We start from the raw sequence: 21,904 nt of genomic DNA on the forward strand, positions 1-21,904 counted from the left end.
TATATCGATAAGTTCATGTGTAGTTAGTCCACACCCGTTGTTTAGAGGGAATATGTATAATTCATCCAGGCTGCGACGCTTTGAGTTAGTCATTTTTCTTTATCTATCATTATTTTGGACCAATCACCCCCCAACAACCAAATCGCCACCACGAACAGCGCCCCCGAACAACTACACCAAACCGCCACTAGCTTCACCTCCACAACCCCACCCCGCAAGCATCGCCTAACCCCCATTCTCAAATGACACCCGCCAACAACCAAACCACCACAGCAAACCCCCCCACCACCTTCGCCTTTCTCCTTCCACAACCATCAACCACACCACCTGTCAACACCGAACGTCGTGCTGTCCAGGGCCCGTTCGGTGATTGTTGCCGAACGCGACGAGCCGCGAGTACAAACGGATGCCTTTACGGGAGAGGAAATCGGATCAGGGGAGGTTCACGCCCCCTTTTCCTCCGTCCAATGGGCGAGCGTCGGGCGGTGTGGCCCCGCCTCCAAGCACGATGCATGTGGATTCCTTTTCGGAGGAAATTTGGATTAAGAGAGGCTCACGCCCCTTTTTGCCCGACCAATGGCTGAACATTGGGTGGCGTGGCCCCGCCTCCAAGCGCGTTTTGATCCACGAATTTACATACACGCTCCTCCCCCGGTCTATAAAGACGCGAGCACAAGGCGACTCACGGCTGGCTGGTCGAGTGAAGACGGAGGTCGTCGTCGAGGTTGTCGTTGTTGGGTCGTGGTCGAGGTTGTCGTTGTTGGGTCGTGGTCGAAGTCGTGGAGTCTGAGTCGTGTGTTTGCGGGGATCGGACGGCGAAGGGGACAGAGCTTGGAGTTGACGTCAAGGGACGAGTCGTGGAGTGAAGCAGGGACGCGGAAGAGGGCTCAGGGGCGAGAGTTCTCCGGAGTCGGTGCGGTCCCAAGGCCCCGCAAGCGGGACGGAGCGTCCGCCATTCCCCTCTCTCCACCCCAAGCATCAACAATTCCCCCCATCCGTGCTGAGATAGCGCCGGTAACCCCGTCCGTTCCCCACCCCCACCGTGGTGTCGACCGACCAACACGTGCCTGCGCAACGCACGCCTAAATGAGCTCACTGACCACGCCAGGGGCACGGAGTCAGGCACGTTACGTTGACATTGCGGTTAGCCCGCCATCGTGCTACGAGGATGCGGGTAAGACGCTTTCGGTCTCATGGACCTGGCCGCTCACCCAGGTCCAACGTACATTTGGTCTCCAGACCTGTCTTCCCCCTTGCCCATGAGGGTGGCTTTTATTTGCTTTTTGTGTAAGTGTGTGTGGCGCCAGTCTTTTAAGTAAACCTGAATAAGTGCTTGTACATTGCTTTATTCGGTTGTAGCTGTAGCTCTGCGTTGCTTTCATTGCTTTGACTGTTATATGTGCATTCTTACTGTATGGCTGTGAATACGTGCTTGCCGTGTGTGTGTGTGTGTGTGTGTGTGTGTGTGTGTGTGTGTGTGTGTGTGTGTGTGTGTGTGTGTGTGTGTGTGTGTGTGTGTGTGTGTGTGTGTGAGAGTGAGAGAGAGTGAAATAAAAGTGCTTGTTAAATTGTGACCCATTTCGTTGCGTCCTTTCCTTCGTTTGAAAGTGCCATCTTGCATCACGGAAGGGATTGGTGGTGGGTTTAGACAACCAGCAAGTAATCTGAACCGTCGAGGTTGGCGATAACTCTGCTCGGTTATCCCGTAAGCACGGAACGAGCTGCTTTAGCGGTCGTGTCCTGAGCCGACCTTCAGCGTGGTACAACTCCTCGGTACTCTACCCGCGCGGGTACTTAGGGTGAATCGCCGAATGTCGATATACCTATTTCGCGTGGGTCGAATGCGGACTGAGTTGTGGTGAGGTTAAACCCCCACCCGTGACTGGCTCCTGGCGGTAGTTCCAGGAGAGTCACGACTGAATTGTCCGTCCGGTGGGTGACGCGGTTGCGATTGTAGTTATGCAATCGCTCTCATGCCAGGCGGGCCAGAATTCGTAGTACTGGTGTCTGGGAGTGGGACTCCAATCTATCCCGCCTCCATCAGCAATTCGTAACACTGGTGTACAGGAGTGTGGGATTCAAATCCACCTCGGTCTCCAACTAAAGTTACGGGGATCGGACCAGGGGTGTGCGAAGCAAACCCCCCCCCCCCCCGTTCCCCCACAAATTACGAGCAAATCTAAATTGATTCTCTTCCCAGAAATAAGATGGAGTTTCAAGGCGAGCCGGTGCCGGGGGTAGAAATGATTATGTGTAGTAATGTAGAATCCATGGCCCGGCACGGTTCTTGTAATTATAATCCATGGGGGAGCTCACCCTCATATTCTGAGCACGAACTTTGCCGGCATACGGAGTCGCAAGATGGCGGCACAGCCGCACTTCAGCGCGGCACGAGGCGTGAGCGGGCCGCTATTAATGGCGCTACGAACAGCACGACACGAGGCGAGCGCTCCCAACAACTGTTTCAAACCACGGGGTCATGGCAGGCGTGGCAGGAGCTGGAGCATGCATTGATGGGCTGCGGAGACAAGTGTCGAAGTCCTTGCAACGGTGGAGGAATGGTGACAATTGTATAGGGGAATTCCACTCGTTTTCCTTTGAGTTGGATGAGGCACGGCGATGCGTAGACAGGGTTCATGAGGATTACGTGCGAACTGAGTAACAACGATGGGCCGATGTACAGGAAGAAAGGAGGGAGGAAGAACAAAGGCAAACAAAGCTAGAAAAGGAAAAATGCGAACACGATTGGGAATTACAAAAACTAAGGAAAGAGGTAGAAGCAGCAAAAAGATAATAGAAATCCGAGAAGAGACGATAAAAAGAGGAGAGGAACATCTGGAGCAGAGGGAAGAAGAATGGTTGGAAAAGTCAAGACAGTTCGAAGAACTAAAGGGAAAAATACGGAAAATAGAATTGAGTATCCATAAGTTGGAAGAAAGAGAATGCGAACACAATTTGGAAGTAAAGCAACTAGACCGTGAGGTAGAACAAGGCGTTCGGGACAAAAGAAGACTAGAAGAAGAGGTAAAAACAGAACAGGAAGATAGGGAACAATTGAAAGAAAAAGCAAGGTTGGAGTATGATTAGATGAGGAGGAAAATGGATGAGATGCGCAAGAAAAGGGATGAAATGAGTGAGGAGGAAGAGAGGCAGAGAGAGGAAAAATGGGAAAAAAACTTTTGAGTTACGTGAACACCAAAACAAAGAGAGGGAACAACAAAAATAACTGAGAGTGTTAAAAGAGGAAAGAACGAGAACGGAGGATGAAACGTTAAGGCACCACACTGTACAGATCGAACAGCTGGAAGCGAAGGCCAGACTAAAGAATGAGATGCAAGAAAGACAGTGGAATAAAAAACAAAAAGAAGAACAAATGAGACAGGAGAAGGAAATCAGCCAATTGAAGGAAATAATGAGATTGCAGAATGAAGAACAAGAAAGACTGGAATAAAAAACAAAAAGAGGATGAACTTGAAACTGAATGACAAAAGGAAAAAAACAGGTTGGAGTGTGTGGAGATGAGAAAGGAATTTGAAAAGAAAGCTTCTGAGTTACAGAAAAAAGAAGACAAAGAAAGGGAACTACAAAACGAGTTGAGGATGATGAGGGAAGAACAGCTGAAGCAGGAAGGAGAAATTAGGTGATTGAAGGACACAACGAGATTGGAGAGGGAAGAACGAGAGGAACAATGGGATAGAAAACAAAAGGAACATGAAGCCGAGGTTGACCAATTGGAAGAAAAGGCAAGGCTGGAGTGTGAGGAGATAGACAAAGAACAGCGAATGAAACACAAAAGGGAAATTAACCAAATGAAAAAAACCACGAAACTGGAGAAGGAAGGACAGGAGAGGAAACAAGGAAGAGTAATGAGAGAGCAGCAAATGAAACACAAAAAGGAGATTAACCAAATGAAGCAAACCATGAAACTGGAGAAGGAAGGACAGGAGAGGAAACAAGGAAGAGTAGTGAGAGAACAGCGACTGAAACACAGGAAGGAAATGAGCCAATTGAAAGAAACGATGAGATTGGAGAATGAAGAGCAGGAGAAACTGTGGGATAGAAAACAAGAACAATGTGAGTTTGAAATTGAACAACTAAAACTGAGAGCAAGATTGGAGTCAGCGGAGATTGAGGAGCTCCGGAGGGAGAACGAACAGCTAATGGGGCTCAAAGGAAGAACGACTCAGATGGGAGGAAAAAGGAGCCAGAAAGAAACAAAAAAAAATAGAGGAGAGACTGCACGATAAGGACGGGGTTGGGGACGAGCACACACATTGAGATAGTGGAGGACAATGGGGGCGCGATGGCAGAACGTGTGGGGACCCGGTGCAAGCAGCTGGATATCCTCCTTCAGGAACGGAGGGAGACTCTATTCTCCCTTGAAGCTGATCATGACCAGGTGGCTTTGGTCGTGTCAAGCGAGTTTGAGGGGGCGAGTGCTGCGGACAGGTGCACACGAAGCTTGGGGGGTATAGAGGCCCCAGGAGCCCGATAGGTGACCCGATTCCCCAGTGTGATTGTACAGGTGTGTGTGGTGAAAGGTGTGAGTGCGCCCCCGTGTGTGAGTGGTGTGGTCACGAGTGTGCCCGGGGCGTGCTTCCCAGCACTCCGGGTGTGAGTGGAAGCCCGTGTATGAGTGAGACACCGTGTGTGAGTGGTATGGTGCGCGTGAGTGAAGCACGGTGTGTGAGAGGGTTCGTGAGTGTGAGAGAATGGTATGCAAGGGAGATGGCGGCCGGCATGCGGGAACATGTAACCGCATGTCCCGGTGTGAATGCCATCTCGAGGTGTGTGAGCCTCGTGGCACGAGGGAACTTGAGCGTGAGATGCGACGGAGACGGGACCAGACGGTGGACAAAGGCCGGGTGGCGGCCGGAGCTGGATTGGGGACCGCGCCGGGTTTGCACGGCAGCGAGCGTGAGGTCCGGGCCATGCTTCGCACGAGACCACCGCATGCGCGGCTGCGGGAGTGAAACCCGGTCCGGAAACGCCAGCGGTGGATGTTGCCGATCCCGTGGACGGACAAAGGGTAGGCTGGATTACGGATTTGGACCGGATGGGTTCTCCATGCAGGCGTGTGTGTGAAGCTCTATGTGGCCTGCGCAGTGTCTTCTGTTCGCAGAGGGCACGGCGCAGGTCACGGATGGGCAGAGCACATGTGTTCATGTGGGGAACCCCTCAAAACGCGAGGTTTGCTTTGTAATGCGCAGGGTGACGTCATGGCTGCACGTAGGGTTGGAATCCAGCAGGAGGGGTATCCCTGCCAGATGGTACCGTCCAAGTGGGATGAGGTGCGTGAACAGCTGCCATGACGTCACGGGGAGTAAAAGAGCGCAGGTTGCGAGTTGCCGCGGTGGTGCTGCGCATGTGGAAAAAATAATGAGGACAAAAGCAAGCCTCGCTTTCAGGTGAGCAGGATTCCCTGGGCAAGGGGTGGAAGACCCCCTTAATGGGGCACAGGATGACAACTAGTTAAGGGGAAGGTTAGCTTAGTTCGACCGGCTTCATGGGGCAGGGGTAAGTCCTCATGGGGCCCGTAGAATGGATTAGGTAGAGGGATGCAGTGAGATTGAGGATGGGAAAATGTTTTTTGGGATTACTCGGAGACAGAGACAGACTGTGGATGTGTAGTGGTGACGTAGCTTAGCTATGTAGTGTTAAAAGGAACGTGCTTTAGTGTAAGGGATGACGAGGGAGCACGAGGTTGTTAGGGGAAGTAGTGAGCAGGATGGCAGAGATCAGCGATAGGTGAGTTGAAGAGCGGAAAGGAGACATGTTGAGTGAGTGAGGCCAGCGGGTCTGAGTGAATGGAGTGAATGGGGAATGCATGGTGCGATGAGTGATTGGGGGGAGGAGTGATTCCCGCCCAAGGGACCCCAGGGTCAGAGTAATGTGAGTTAGGGGGTAAGTCAAATTGACAAAATGGAGGTCGTTTTGCTGTTGGTGGGAATGTAGGATCGATACCCATTTGGAGGGGTGCAGGAGCCCTGTTGACCGGCTGGGAACGTGGCTGCGAACGGTGAGTATCACTGAGTGGGTACCCTTGGCTCCGGGCTAGTCGGCCACGGTAGGCCAAGGGCCCATGGGGGGCCGGGATAGCGTAGTGAGCACGGGTGACCCGCTGATGCGGGGCCCGGGGCGCCATAGGCCGTGTGGGCAGTGCGTGGGCACGGGCGACCCTCGAAAAGGGGCCCAGGGCGCCAGCCTGCCACGTGAGCATTTCAAGGGAGTCGCCAGAGAGGGCACTCCCCGGTGTTTAGGGAGCTGGTAGGCTCAGAGGCAGTGTAGTGCCCATGGGTGCCATCATTGGGGAATCGGCAGAGGGTAGTTCCTGCCAAGGGAGCCAAGCGTCCCAGCCATGAGACCGTGTGAGGGCACGAAGGAAAATTGGGGGGGGCATGGCCCGAAATTGTGAGGACACCAACACAGGCGATGGGAATCTGGGTTGATAGAACCAATAGTTTATGCGAGAGGCGCTTGTTGAAAGCCCCAGGGTCGTTCAAAACTTAAATGGATAGGGTAGATAGGAAGTGTACTCCTCCGCACCATCCATCCCTTCGCTCTCGTTGTGGGCCGCTGGACCTACTTTGGGTTAGATCGCTGAAATCTGAGGAGGCCATCCTGAGGCTTCATAGGGCTTCGACACAGGATGCTAACTCTCCCTTATTCCCCTCCAGGAAGGGAACATATGGGTTGGGAATAGGCTAGGGCAGGATATGTTAGCCGAACAAAGACGATAAAGGGGGTTAGGGGACGATTTATAGTGAAAATAAAAATAAAAACAAAAAAATAAGTTGGGGCTAAATTAGGTTTTACAAATTAAGGGGGTGGGTATGGACAAAGACAGGACAAAGGCGATAGGTTGGGAGCGAGAGAGTAGGTAGGTCCGAGCCCGCCTTCCGAGTGGCCAGCACCACCGCACTCCCTCCACCAACCTCCATTTCAAGGCACGAGGCTGGCCAACTTCATCGGCTGGCTGTTGCTGCAAGGCCTGTGCTGGTCGGATCGTCTGTCGGCTGTGTTTGCTACCAGGCCTGTGCCGGCGATTTCATCTGCCGGCTGTGTTTGCTACAGCGGCCTTGTCATGCCGTGCCTTGCCTGCCTGCCTTTGCCTTGGCCCATGCCTGCTGCCCATGTCCACCAGCCCCGTTCTCTTTTGGATTCCCCCCCTCACATCCCCCCACACCCGTCATTGCTATGTGCGCCATGATCCTCGCGCAAGTTTGCAGGGACTGCCCTGTAGGCACCTGCAACACGGGACTGCACTGGCAGCCCGTGCAACGTTTGCCAGTTCACTGCGTTCATTTCAAGGGGGAGGCCTTGGACTGTATGTAAGCAGCCTGGCTCCCTGCTAACTTTTTCTCTTTGCAGAGTCCATCGATCCTGGGCCATGGTTTAGTGTAAAATTTGTAGGGTTAAGTTGTTAAGTTGTGTATTTTATATGAGTGCGCCCCCGGCATGTGAGTCTTGGCGCCGGCAATTTATTTAAGTCGTCCATATGAGTGGGTTTGTTTAGTTAGTTACTCAGCCTGTAGGTTATTTATTTTGGGGACACGAATACAGTGAATGTCACACTCAGGGATCCAAAGGTAAAACGTACGAGGGGAGAACTTACACATGATGGCACACTAAACCTCGACGACTCGGGAGGAGTCTGTAAAAAGGGGAGGGGGTGGTGTTACGGCTGGAAATTTGCAATACACCAGAAAGGTCTTCAGGTTAGATATATCGATAAGTTCATATGTAGTTAGTCCACACCCTTTGTTTAGAGGGAATATGTGTGATTCATCCAGGCTGCGATGCTTTGATTTAGCCATTTTTCTTTATCGATCATTATTTTGGACCAATCACCCCCCAACAACCAAATCGCCACCACCAACGCCCCCGAACAACTACACCAAAGCGCCACTACATTCACCTCCACAACCCCACCCCGCAAGCATCGCCTAACCCCCATTCTCAAACGATGCCCGCTAACAACCAAACCACCACAGCAAACCCCCCACCACCTTCGCCTTTCTCCTTCCACAACCATCAACCACACCACCTGTCAACACCGAACGTCATGCTGTCCAGGGCCCGTTCGGTGATTGTTGCCGAACGCGTCGAGCCGCGAGTACAAACGGATGCCTTTACGGGAGAGGAAATCGGATCAGGGGAGGTTCACGCCCCCTTTTCCTCCGTCCAATGGGCGAGCGTCGGGCGGTGTGGCCCCGCCTCCAAGCGCGATGCATGTGGATTCCTTTTAGGAGGAAATTCAGATCAAGAGAGGCTCACACCCCTTTTTGCCCGACCAATGGCTGAACATCGGGTAGCGTGGCCCCGCCTCCAAGCGCGTTTTGATCCGCGAATTTACATACATGCTCCTCCCCCGGTCTATAAAGACGTGAGCACAAGGCGACTCACGGCTGGCTGGTCGAGTGAAGACAGAGGTCGTTGTCGAGGTTGTCGTTGTTGGGTCGTGGTCGAAGTCGTGGAGTGTGAGTCGTGTGTTTGCGGGGATCAGACGGTGAAGGGGACGGAGCTCGGAGTTGAGGTCGAGGGACGAGTCACGGATTGAAGCAGGGACGCGGAAGAGGGCTCAGGGGCGAGAGTTCGCCGGAGTCGGTGCGGTCCCAAGGCCCCGCTAGCGGGACGGAGCATCCACCATTCCCCTCTCTCCACCCCGAGCATCAACAATTCCCCCCTCCGCGCTGAGATAGCGCCGGTAACCCCGTCCGTTCCCCACCCCAACCGTGGTGCCGACCGACATACACGTGCCTGCGCAACGCACGCCTAAAGTTGCTCACCGACCACGCAAGGGCACGGAGTCATGTACGTTACGCTCACATTGCGGCTAGCCTGCCATCGCGCCATGAGGGCGTGGGTAAGACTCCTTCGGTCTCGTGGACCTGGCTGCTCACCCAGGTCTCACATACATTTGGTCCACGGACCTGTCTGCCCCCTTGCCTATGAGGGTGGCTTTTATTTGCTTTTTGTGTAAATGTGTGTGTGGCGCCAGTCTTATAAGTCAACCTAAATAAGTGCTTGTACATTTCTTTATTCGGTTGTAGCTCTGCATTGCTTTCATTGCTTTGACTGTTATATGTGCATTCTTACTGTATGGCTGTGAATACGTGCTTGCTGTGTGTGTGTGTGTGTGTGTGTGTGTGTGTGTGTGTGTGTGTGTGTGTGTGTGTGTGTGTGTGTGTGTGAAATAAAAGTGCTTGTTAAATTGTGACCCATTTCGTTGCGTCCTTTCCTTCGTTTGAAAGTGCCATCTTGCCTCACGGAAGGGATTGGTAGTGGGTTTAGACACCCAGCAAGTAATCTGAACCGTCGAGGTCGGCGATAACTCCGCTCGGTTATCCCCTTAGCACGGAATGAGCCGCTTAAGCGGTTCGTGTCCAGAGCCGACCTGCGGCGTGGTACAACTCTTCGGTACCCGCGCGGGTACTTAGGTATATCGACATTCGGCAATTCACCCTATTTCGCGTGGGGAGAATGCTGACTGGGTTGTGGTGAGGTTAAACCCCCCACCCGTGACTGGCTCCTGGCGGTAGTTTCAGGAGGGTCACGACTGAATTGTCTGTCCAGTGGGCGACGCGGCTGCTATTAGAGTTACGCGGCTGATCGCATGTCGGCGGGCACAAATTCATAACAATGTATTTCTATTGTAGGCCTGGAGTCGCGTCAAGAAGACCACAGGGGTGGAAGCTACCTCTGGTTCCCACCAGACTCTCCAGAATCGCAGGACGTTGCACACGGATAACTCCGTGATGCGGCGGCTCGCTATTCAACCGTGAAGGCCAATAACTCAACCACGTGACTCAGGGTCCTCCATCATCTGGATACCGGTTACCTCATGGTCACGTGTTCTAATTAGCGTGGGACACGCCCTCAGTACACCTTGTTCAAACCGGATCACCCCACCGGATCAGATGCAGCCGAGCGTAACTACCAATGACGTACCGGTGAGAAAACAGATCTTTGGGGGATAACGTCCTGGCTAGGCTAGGATACGGACCATGCTGGATCAATGAAGGAAAATAAGAAAACAAGCTGGGAACATTTTTATACAAACCATTTATTTACATTAAAGTGAGGAAAGATATGTGGCACAGCGAATGGGGTTTATTTGTCTGTACAGCGGGGTGAGCAAGGAATTTGTGGGGTGTGACAAAAGGCAAGCAATTTATAAGAGCAGACACAGAGCAAACTTATCCTGTTATATCTTCTACAATCTTAGCTTATGCTACGATAGGTGCCACTACATACATACACACACACACAAACCAGATGATGATTAGATAGCCAGAAGGAAGGAGAGCAGATGAGTACTAACGGCCTCGAAATACCTGTCACGGTCGGCCGACCGTGCAACCCAGTACGCTTTGGGGGACGCTCTGCTTGAGCAATCCCACCTTAAGATTTGGCGCGTTATCTCCTGCTTAATCACTTTGCTGGGCTCGTGGAAACGTGTGCTCTGCACTGGTCCAGAAGAATGTGTCGCACACCAACCCCGAGTGTAGATGCAGTGACAGCAGACGAGGTGCAGTGAAGGAGAGGGCGGAGCAGAGAGGTGAAGGAGAGGGCGGAGCAGAGAGATGAAGGAGAGGGTGGAGCAGAGAGGTGAAGGAAAGGGCAGAGCAGAGAGGTGAAGGAGAGTACGGGGCGAAGAGGTGAAGGAGAGGGCGGGGTGAAGAGGTGAAGGAGAGGGCGGGGCGGAGAGGTAAAGGAGAGGGCGAGGCAGGCTGGCGAGAAGTGGGTGATGCAGGTAGGGAGAGAAGAGTAGAGAGAGTGGGCGGCTTCGCGATCCGCCTTTTATAAGCCCCGGGTGAAGGGTGGAGTGACAACCCGAAACGACACCGTCATTTGAATCGTGCTCCTCTATTGGGTCCCGGCCTCGCCCTGCCTGGCTCCTGGGGCCAGAAGCGGTCTCATTCGCACATTCAGCGTGACACGGTCTGGAGCCTCGCACCGAACTCCCCCCCCCCGCGACCCCCATCCCTCGCCGCCTGTCTTGCCATGTTCTGGCGACTGGACGAGTGTTGTGTAGGTCCCGCATGCCCACTTGGGGCATCCCCGGCAAGATGCAGTTGGTGCTGTTAACGTGCTTGGCTCGACCCCATGGCACGCGGTCCCAGTGGCCTGGGCTGCGCAGCACGCCCATGTATATGGGTGATGTATTCATTCGCGCTAAACTTTCGGATTAAAATTTTTTTTAAACGATCTTTAAAATCATTATTTTATTTAAATTTAAGGATATATTTGAAAACTGTTTGGGGTATTGTGTTCGATGAACTCCTTAGTTTTAAACTGTAGCTGTTTTACGAGGTAATTACATGGATCAACTTGAATACTTTATTGGACATTACTTTATATCACTTATCAAATTATATTTTGTGCAGAACTGTTTCACACCTTGCAATTGATGGAGTTTCTAGAAAAGCAAACAAAACTCCCCTCACCCACCCTTTGCATAATGACAATCTTACAATTGTCATGAAGTGTTTTCTGGGTGAATTCACTTATGTTTATGGCTGTCTGGGTGACTTTGTTCTGCATGCAGGAAGGGAAAACCACCCAATAAACGAACTGAAAAAAATTGATTTGTCATTCATTGAACGGAGGAAGGAGGAGCGCATGGCAAATCCACAGAAGAATTTCAAAATTTACAAGGGAACATTCTGTGCCTTTCCAGTCCTGATCAAACGCTTTACTGCACCTGAATTCAAGTAAATCTTGTCTTTTAATAGGACCTTATAAGGATTTGGACTGTTTTCATCCTAATCTTTTCAATCTGGGATGTTGTTGCAATTGACATTTACTACCAGTATTTGATGTCTGTTTTGTGCCACTTTTGAGGTGAAGATGCGATCCATGAAAGTTTGATATAATTCCCTTTCTTTTGTATGCATTTACTCTTCTCGTGTTTGTTGTTTTGTGTAAATGTTGCGCAGCTCAAACTTGGAACACAATGAGAAATTGGCGATGAAAGAAGCGAGACATCTGCGCCAGTTTGACCATCCAAATATAATTCGCTTGTATGGGATCATCATGGAAAAGCAAGGTTTGTTTGAAATCAAATAACATTTAAGACTGAACTCTTTATACAAACCTTTAAAGATCAGGTTGAATCTTGCCTTTTCAAGTTTGTCTGAAACACATTTTTATCAAGATGATGATTACCTACTCCACCAAAGGTGGATGGAGGTTATTTTCATCCCTGTTTGTTACTTGGTGAAAAATTTTTTTCACAAAGTATGTTTGGCTTTGTCTGCCTGTTTGGCACATGATTTTTGGCCACATTTTTCAAGCAATCGTTCTGAATTTTTTTGCGTATGTAGGTAACCTGGCCAAGGACAACAACGCTAAATTTTGGTGAAGATCCGAATCCGGATCTGTATCTGAATTTTTTTTTTTTAATGATTCTTCACCATTGAGAGATGGGGCCAAAAACGATATAGTACTGCATAGCATGATATTTCAAAAATGTATTGGGCCCGATATGTTCTCGTGGATCAGGCATTACCTGATGGAGGTATGCGCTCTACCGAGTGCCCTTCTAGTTTATATGTGTATAAGTTTGCTGGGAGGATTATGAATCCAGTAGGTTGATAGAATATGAGAGAGGGAGCAGATGAGGGTGGTGGGGGTTGAGTGTGCTTATACAGGGTGACATTTGTTTGTGAAAAGTAGTGTGAACATATCTGTGTCCTTCATATTCCTATTGCACTACCATACAATATATTACCTTGTACAATTGCATCATAGATACTGCCATTATGGAGGATAAAGCATCTATTATTATTGATGTGGATCAACTTGACGCAAACGAACTACTTGGACATAATTTCTTCTTTCTGCATTTTCTTAGCTTGCCGGTATATATCCTTGTATGTTCCAGGGACTGGCATTGAGGCCTAGAGGCATGCACACTCGCCTAGTCCAGGTTAGAATCTCTGCCCAGCTATGAACTATGATCCTGGTGTTTCACAGGCATAGTGATTCATCAAAGCATGTGCCGTCCCTCGGATGGACGTTAAACTGGCGTCCCATCTACCAGCATTAGTTGGTGGACATTAAAGATTCCATGGTGTCCTTCGTGAAGTGTAGGTGAGCTGTCTTCACAAAGACACCCTGACCAAATTGCAAATTCATGCCCAAACATTCGATAATGTTCTCATTTGCATATGTTAATTCCAACAACCATTTTCAAACCTCCCTATCCAAACTCACAATAATGTGCAAATTATTGTGGCCATTAAAAGAAGAACATCCTTGTACATTAAAGTTGTATTGCCGTTTTAAACATCATCTTTATTCTAAAATAGCAACTTATATTAATTCAGGTAAAAACAGGGCAGAAATCATAACCGTCGTGATATATTTCCAAGTGCAGTTTCTATCCACAGAACTTCTGTATATTGACATAAAATCTCCACTCACCTGTGCTTATTTTTTTGGCATTACTTTTCACGTAGTAATGTAAGAAGGGAAAGGATGGTAAATATAATGCAAAACAAACTCTTGCATACATATTGTCATGTCCACACTGATTAAGACCGAAGCTGGATGGATGGATCAAATTGGCTTTTACTCCCTTGGACTGCGTTCAAACAATGGTGGCTTTGAGTGTGTGGGAGTCGCAAGAAACACACGAGGCTCTTAACTCTTTCAGAACCAATGGATTTAATTCCCGAACAATGAACGGGATGGTGATCACGACGGTGGAGACTACAACGGGTTAATGTGGGTAAGAAAGGGGGGAGCACGGAATCGATAAATAAATAGTGATGTACGAGAGGGATAAATCCTATGGCGCCACACACCAGACTTGTTCACAGATGGGGAAAGGGAACGAGAACCAGGTGGGCCTTAGCTCTGCTGGTGGACGACGAGGGAGCAGGTCCAAGGGCTGGAGAGATGAATGGGCGACGAGGCAGGCAACGAAACACCAGGTCAGGATGATGAAGACCCATGAGCAGGAACCAGGGATGACAAAACAGGCACAGGGCAAAGGCAGGTACACACCACAGACAGAGCAACCATTTCCCTCCACATGATCTTCTCTCTTTTTGGCGCAATCTCTCCTCTACTCGTCTTGCTTCGTACCCAACCACATTTTCTCAGAGACAACACAAAGTCTCTTGGCTCTCACGAGCTATTGCGAGAGGTTTCAAAACTCCACCCCCTCGGGGCAAAAAAACTGCCCCACCGGAGGCGATCCATGACTCCGTCCCTCGAGAAGCGTTGATAAGCTGTGCCCCTCTCAGGAGGCGATCCAAGCTTCGCCCTTCTCTCTCTTCACTTTGGCCTCACCTCGATGCTTCATCCAGTGGGACATAAAAGAGATTATACAAACGATTCCTTTCCTCTCACCCTAAGTATTTATTCCAACGTACCACCCTTCGTATGGTGCACATTAAAACAGGCAATTATTAATCTACTTTTGCCTACTTAATCACATCGAGATGGGCTAACTACTCGTACACATAACATAATACTTGATACATTTCTATCTGCTCTAAGGTACTATCTACCCTCCCTCCACACACCCTACAAATGTAACAATATATTGCAAAATTTTGGTATTGACATATGAAAATGTAAACAATAGTGATGATCCAAGCAGACCCTTATTTTTCCAAACTTTCCTTGGAGCTGTGCAAATACACCCGTTCCTTCACATAAGGTTGATCCTGAATGACATGTTTGCTCCACAGAAAAGGATAGTTTTTGTGGTATTGTCATGGAATACTGCAGTAAGGGCTCTCTATCTTCACTCCTGCAATCAAGCGAGGTCCTCAGCTGGAACCTGAGGATTCAAATGGCACAAGAAGGTGCCAGCGCTCTCTTTCGGTAAACAACCTTCTTCTGCTATTTGAAATAGCATTTCTTTATCTGCTGAAATGAATGTATTTGTTGACCGTTTATTTACTTATTTTGAAAGTCATTAAATGAAGAAGAAGAAGAAGATTGTGCTCAAAATTTGACTTGGATAATGTTTTCATTTTCACATGTTGATTCCAACAACCGTTTTCAAATGATTTTATTTCATAGAAATGTCAGTGTTACGATTCAATATTGTACAGGAACTTGTGTTTCTTCTGGGAATGTAATTGTGGGAACAATTTATTGAAATACAAGTGCTATGTCCTGTTGTTTTAAGGGTCAAAAGTGTGTGTGTGTGCGTGTGTGTGTGTGCAGGCTACACAGTTGGTCAAGTCCTTTTGTGCACAAATGTGTGCGTTCTCAAAGCTTTCTTGTGAATGAGAACAACAGTCTGAAGGTACAAATAGAGTCGGGGTGGGGGGGGGGAGATAATGTGGAATAAGTTTAAGCAAATGTTGAGGAGACATTAGGACAAGTTGGACAGATAGATATTTGTGATAATGTGTTTGTTCAGCTATTTGCTTTCATTTTGAGTCAATTCAGCCATGACCAATTTTTTTCATGTTTCACTGCTTTAAATTGATAAACGTATGAGTTTCCATGCTTTTTTTTTGACACAAAATTGAGCATCTCTGGGGAATAAAACCACAGAGGATGAGGGAGTTTCGCATTACACAAAAAGAGAGGAGGGAGCAAGCCGACAGTCAATGGACATTTAAACGCCTGTAAGAATAGGTGGGGAATGGCAGGATCGGAGTCGGAAAATACAAGTTCATCAGTGGATTTGTTGACCTGAGATGATGGAGAGATAAACATGATCAAGCAGATTCAGGGAGGTAATTTTGCAGCTGGGAAAATTTTTTTTTTCTAAGGAATGCTGTTGAGCAAGAAACCTGTGCTTCACAAGGTTGACAATGACTGGTGGAACTGGGGTGAGTTGAATGGTTAAATGGACAGGAGGAGCAAGACTGGAAAAAACAGTGTCGAAGATTGATAAGCCTTCAACTAGTCTGTGGTGAGAATGCAGAATAGAATTGTGAAAGCAGAAATCCAGCTCAAAACTGCCATCCTCGTGTTTCACAGGCAGGTTGATTCATCAATGTGTGTGTGCCATCCCTCAGATGGACGTTAAATTGGGTGTCCCATCTGCCGACATTAGCTGGTGGATGTCAAAGATGACAAGAGTTGATTATCTATCACTGGCAGGTCAGGTCATGTCAGGTATGGGAGCATGTGCCAGAACAGCACGTCGCTGTGTCCACTTTCCGCCGGTACTCCAGGGGCCTCCGTCTGGCCATCCCCCAGGCAGATGCCAGGCCCATCCCCATCTCCTTGAGATGATGGTCAACCTGTTGCAACCATGAGGCACGTGGTCGACCCACTGGCCTCCTCCACTCATGAGACTCCCTCGCTGAGAGAATCTGATGAGCAGGATCAGAGTCAGGAAAACGAGCCACATGTCCATACAGCCGCAACTGACGCTCACGGACTATGCAGGTAACAAATCTCATCCGAGTCTCTCTCAGCAACCGCTCGTTGGACACAAAATCCGACCAGCGATAGCCAAGGATTCTCCGAAGAGACCTGGTACCAAAGGAATTAAGTCTCCGTCTCAGATCCTTGGTCAGAGTCCAAGTCTCGCACCCATTCAGCAAGACTGGAAGTACCAAGGACCTGAAGACTCGGACTTTCGTCCTCCCGCACAGGTACCGGCAGCGCCACACCCCATGATCCAGTGAATCCATGACACCCCAGGCCCGACCCAGACGTCTATTGACCTCTGACTCGCAGCCAGCAGAGACATGAATATCACTGCCAAGGTAAGTGAATCTCTCCACGACCTCAACATCCTCACCACAAACAGACACAGACAGAAAAGCAGCATCCAAGATGTCACCGAAAGCCTGGATCTTAGTTTTGACCCAAGAAACCCGTAATCCCAACGGCTCCGACTCCTCATTCAGCACCTCGAGGGCCCCCAAGAGGATGTCTAAAGTCTCCGCAAAGATGACTGCATCATCTGCAAAGTCAAGGTCCGAGATCTTGACATTCTCAAATGACGCACCGCAACTTGATCTCTCTGACATCCTCCTTAAAATCCAGTCCATACAAGTGCTGAAAAGTGTGGGGGCAAGTACACATCCCTGACGAACTCCAGTAACAACTGGAAATAAGTCAGAGATGGTACCACCACACTTCACAGCACTCTCAGTACCAGAGTAGAGTTCAGACATCAGATCGATCAGTTTTGGTGGCACCCCACGAAGACCAAGAATCCTCCAGAGGACATCCCGATTCACTGAATCGAACGCTTTACAGAGATCAACATAGGCTGCAAGCAGCCCCTGCCGAAACTCTCATCTGCGTTCGGTGAGGACACGAAGTGCAAGGATACGGGCAATCGTTGACCTCTTTGGTGTAAAGCCTGACTGGTCTGGACGCTGGTGCTCAAGCAGATGGTGGCGAACCCTATCGAGAATTATCCGAGCAAAGACCTTGCCCGGCACTGAGAGCAGCGTCACCCCTCGGTAGTTGTTGCAGTCTTGGCGATCACCCTTCCCTTTCCAGAGAGGGACAATAAGGCCCCTCTTCCAGTCAGTTGGGATGATGCCTGTGTTCCAGGCAGAGCACAAAACTGCATGCAACGACACGAGTGCAGCATTTCCACCAGCCTTGAGAAGTTCGGCATGGATGCCACAGATCCCTGGAGCTTTGCCCCGTTTCAACTGGTTCACCGCAGCCCGTGTTTCCACAAGCGTAGGTGGACCACAGTTGATTCGAGGGTCAGCAACAGGGATTGTAACACCCTTTACGTCCACCTCGACAGTTGGGGGATCTGCCTGGTACAACCGCTCAAAGTAACCGGCCCAGCGGGCCTTCACTTCAGACTCCTCTGTCAAGAGCCTACCACTCTCTGCTCGAACTGTAGTGCTCCGAGGGATGGGCTTGGATGAACGTAATGCGCGAATTCCCCTGTAAGCGGGACGAGAATCACCTGTCCACAGGTGATGCTCTACCCCCTCACAGATTCCTCGCACATAGGCCTCCTTGTCCACCCTCAGTGCACGTACAGTTTTACGCCTCAGCTCCCTGAACAGCTCAGCTCTGCCATTCAGCCTGGCCCTGCGACTCTGGTCAATGGTATCCAGTGTCCCTTGTGAGATAAAATTCTTCTTTGCCCTGCGGTGAGCTCCAAGGCATCCACCGGCAACATCAAGGACGGTGGTCTTGAAGGCACTCCACAACTCTTCAGGACCCCCAAAGCACCCAGACCCCCCAAGTGTCCACTCAGCCTGTTCGCAAACTCCTCAGCTACTCTCTCATCCCTGAGCTTGGCAACATCCAGCCTCGGCTGGGATGGTACCATTCTCCAGGATTTAAGGTGCAGCTTTAGAGTTGCTACAACAAGCCTGTGGTCAGTATTGAGGAACTGACCACTCCGGTAGACCCTGCAGTTCTGGATCATCCTCCAACGACTGTCAATGAGGACATGGTCAATTTCCTTTGCCACACCGCCAGCGTTGGAATACCAAGTCCAGCGATGAGCTTGTGGGCGCTGAAACCATGAACCAGCCACCCTAAGTCCATGACTTCTTGCAAAGTCAAGGAACTTAGTGCCATTCTGGTTCATAGTTCCTGACCCATGGGGACCAACACACACCTCATAACCGTCCCTATCAGTTCCAGTCGATGCATTGAAATCCCCCAAGACTAGAAGTGTATCTCGTCTGGGGCACTGATCAACCACAGACTCGAGTGTGGCGTAGAATGCATCCTTCACGGTGAGATCACTCGCCTCAGTCGGAGCATAAACAGAGACCAGGTAAATGACACCTAAGGAGTGACGAATCCTTAATCTCATAATACGCTCGTTGACCGGTGTTACCTCAATTATCATTGGGGTCAGCTTATTGGACACAGCTACAGCAACTCCTTGGGTATGGTAACCATCAGAGCGACCAGACCAATAGTAAGTGTAACCACCCACCATTATCTCGCCGCAATCCGGTCTCCGAACCTCAGAGAGAGCTGCAATCCCGATGTCCAAACGCTTGAGCTCAGAAGATAACAGAGACAGGTGATCATCCTCTCTTAGAGATAGGACATTCCAGGCACCCACCCGAAGGGACCGCCTCAGGTTAACCCAAGGAGACCGCCGTCTGGTGGACGACACCTCAGCACCACTCCGACACACTCTCCCGCAATCCGACCCAGGGATGTTACCCCGTGGTTTCCCTCCTATCAAAGATTGGGGGTCCCGAAGGCTTTGCCCCAATCCCGTCATCCGGTGAGCTGCCCTGCGAAGGGAAGCTGCACAGGAGGTACTCCCACGGAGTGGGTTTTCAGATTTTTTTGCGTTTTTGCGTTTTGCGGAATGAAGGGTTTTACGGTGGCCGGAGTGCAAATCCTGCCACCAACCTCCTAATAAGAAGTGACCCAACTGCAGGAGGATGTCTGCAGACACAGTTGGGCACTAGATATGGATGGCCGTTGGCTCACAAGGAGCTCCTCCGCCCTTTGCTCCTCCTCCTCCCCCGCCTATCGCTGGCATTCTGAACAAATTATAAATTCCTGCCCCATCTTTCTAAGTCAGAGTGGTGAACCGACCGGGATTGTAACTGCTTTGGCAAAGTGCAGTTTACTTGCACCAAAACTCTACAGCTTTCATGAGGTTAAATGGAATTTTGACATGGAAAAGACCAAGCAAAAGTTCTATCATGATTGAGTAGCACAAGAGCGGTCACTTTTCAGGGTCGGCAAGTCTGTATGGAACCACTTCCTGGCACGAGAAAATGGGTTCCTGGTGAAATTGTACAAAAACACAAGTCCTCTTGGTCCTACATGCTACAAGCAAGAAACCGTCGTTCCGCAGGAATCGCCAACATCTCCGATCTTCAAAGAAGCTGGCCAACCAAACTAGCCACATGTACGAACCAGAGATGGGAAACTCGGACGATAATGAACACAGCGATACTTCCTTTCCTTCTCTTACCAGCAGTTGTGATCACTGCAATGTTTCTCCTTTGCCCTGTTGCCCTTCTTATGTTGAGATCAGGTTCCACCACTGCTTGAGATCTAGCAATGTTCACACTGATCTTGGTAGAGCAGAGCCTTTAATTCACATCAAACAGCCATGGAGAGAAAGACACGGCATACATGCAGTAGGTCAGTTCAATCTAACTCTGGCTCGCTCAGCAGTTTAGCTTGATATATATATATATATATATATATATATATATATATATATATATATATATATATATATATATATATATACACATATTGTTCTTCCCCCCTTGTAGTGCCATCTGTTTTCATGATTTCCCCATTTCATCAGGTTTCTATTTGAGATGCCATCCTCAGAAATCTTTTCCCTTTGAGGTAACAGAAACAAAAAAACTCTCCCCCCGTACTGTGTTCTCTCCTCGGACTGGCAAAGCATTGATCTTTCATTAACAAGAAGATCTGTTTCTGGTTGTTGTTAGCTTTAGAAAATCTAGAGTGACAGGAAGGTTATTTTCTAATGCATTTCACCCTTCGTTCTCCTGGTGGAAGTAGAAACAGGTGTTAAACTATACCAAACAGTACTGATTTATGATCGGGCCTCTCCTGGCTCAAGGCTTAAATAATGTTGTGACAAGGGCCAATGAGAAAGTCAGATGTTCAGCTGTGTGACAAAGAGAGAGAGATAGACTACTTGCTTTGATTACTAACAGTCAAGAACTGTCGCTTGCTGAGAGCATTTTATAATGCCAATAAATGCTTTGGCTTTTTCTTTTAAATGCTGCATTCAATTTAGCAAAGGTAATCCTGCTAAAAAATGGCTGTTCTTGCTTGGGAGATGTACAACATCTCCACAATCGCTCCTCTTGTTACGTTTGAAACATTTGTGTAAAAGAAACAAACAGTAACACAAATTTGAGAGAGATGGAACATCCATGGATCGGCAGGACGGCAGGCAGCAGTCTTCTTCACAGGTGGTCCACTCTTATGGTCAACTCCAAGTGGCCCATGACGGTGTGGAGGCCCCCCCCCCTGCACCTCCTAGCCTATGAAAAAGACCCCTCTCTACCCCCCAACCAATCCACAAACACCCAACCCCTCTGTAGAATAGTAGATACATTTCAACAATTATGAATTAGGCATAGGTCATGAGGAAACAAAGTTACTTTCCAAAACGACTCACACAAAGTTATTTTATGCACAAAAAATATATATTTTAACCAAGTAGTGTTCGTTATGAATGACAAGTAAGAATATATTTTAGCTAACTATTGTTCTTTATGAACGACAAGGAAAATATATATTTGGTTAACTATTGTGCTCTTTATGAACAACAAACAAGAATATAATTTTTTTCTAACTGCAAGCCAGAGTAAAAAATAAGAAAGTACAAAATCCCAATATTTGCCAACAAGGCAATGTTTAGATAATATTTCTCTCCATCCCCACCATTGGTGCAAGAAATTTGAGACACTCATCCAATGTGAGTTTGAGCAGAGTGTTCTTTATGAACGACAAGTAATTCTTTTTTTTTTAAGTTTTTGTCAATCTCAAAAGCACTAGTGTCTGTACTTTCATATTTCCCAAAAAATAATACCACCATCATGGTGTCTCGACTAAATTTTAAACTAGGTTCTTCATTTTCTGGGTTTTCTGGGTCTTCAGAGATGGTTGGTCCAGGGAAACTTCATGCACCACCATTGTTGTCACTGGTAAATTTTCTCATATATACACACACACCGATCATTACTTTTATGCATGCCATGATGACAATAACACTGAATATCATAAGGCCAACGATCAATATGTGGAATATCCATGTTCCCCCTTTACCAAACACTTCCATTACCCATGATCTGATCCCTTCTTCCTTAAAATAGTCATGGTACTCTGCAGCTACCTTCCGTAGGTGGTCCGCCAGGTCACAGAAATACAGTCAAAGCTCGTTACTATGCCACCCGTCGGGACCGAGCAAAAGTGGCATAGTAGCGAGAGTGGCATAGTAACGAGATTTTGTAAAAAC

General features: G+C 48.8%; 1 protein-coding gene across 1 annotated transcript in view; it reads left to right on the forward strand.

Annotated features, from left to right (window-relative positions):
* Positions 1–21,904, forward strand: part of LOC147016065 (uncharacterized) — an 88,657-nt gene that overhangs the window by 19,903 nt on the left and 46,850 nt on the right. Inside the window, exons 4-7 of the mRNA XM_085848753.1 lie at positions 11,552–11,717; positions 11,943–12,052; positions 14,709–14,844; positions 15,193–15,274. Coding sequence (XP_085704879.1) covers positions 11,552–11,717; positions 11,943–12,052; positions 14,709–14,844; positions 15,193–15,274 — 494 coding nt within the window. The remainder of the gene's footprint in view (positions 1–11,551; positions 11,718–11,942; positions 12,053–14,708; positions 14,845–15,192; positions 15,275–21,904) is intronic.

The sequence above is a fragment of the Eptatretus burgeri genome, chromosome 12, assembly GCF_056783735.1.
Source record: "Eptatretus burgeri isolate ZD-2024b chromosome 12, Ebu_testis_v1, whole genome shotgun sequence".
Lineage (NCBI taxonomy): Eukaryota > Metazoa > Chordata > Myxini > Myxiniformes > Myxinidae > Eptatretus > Eptatretus burgeri.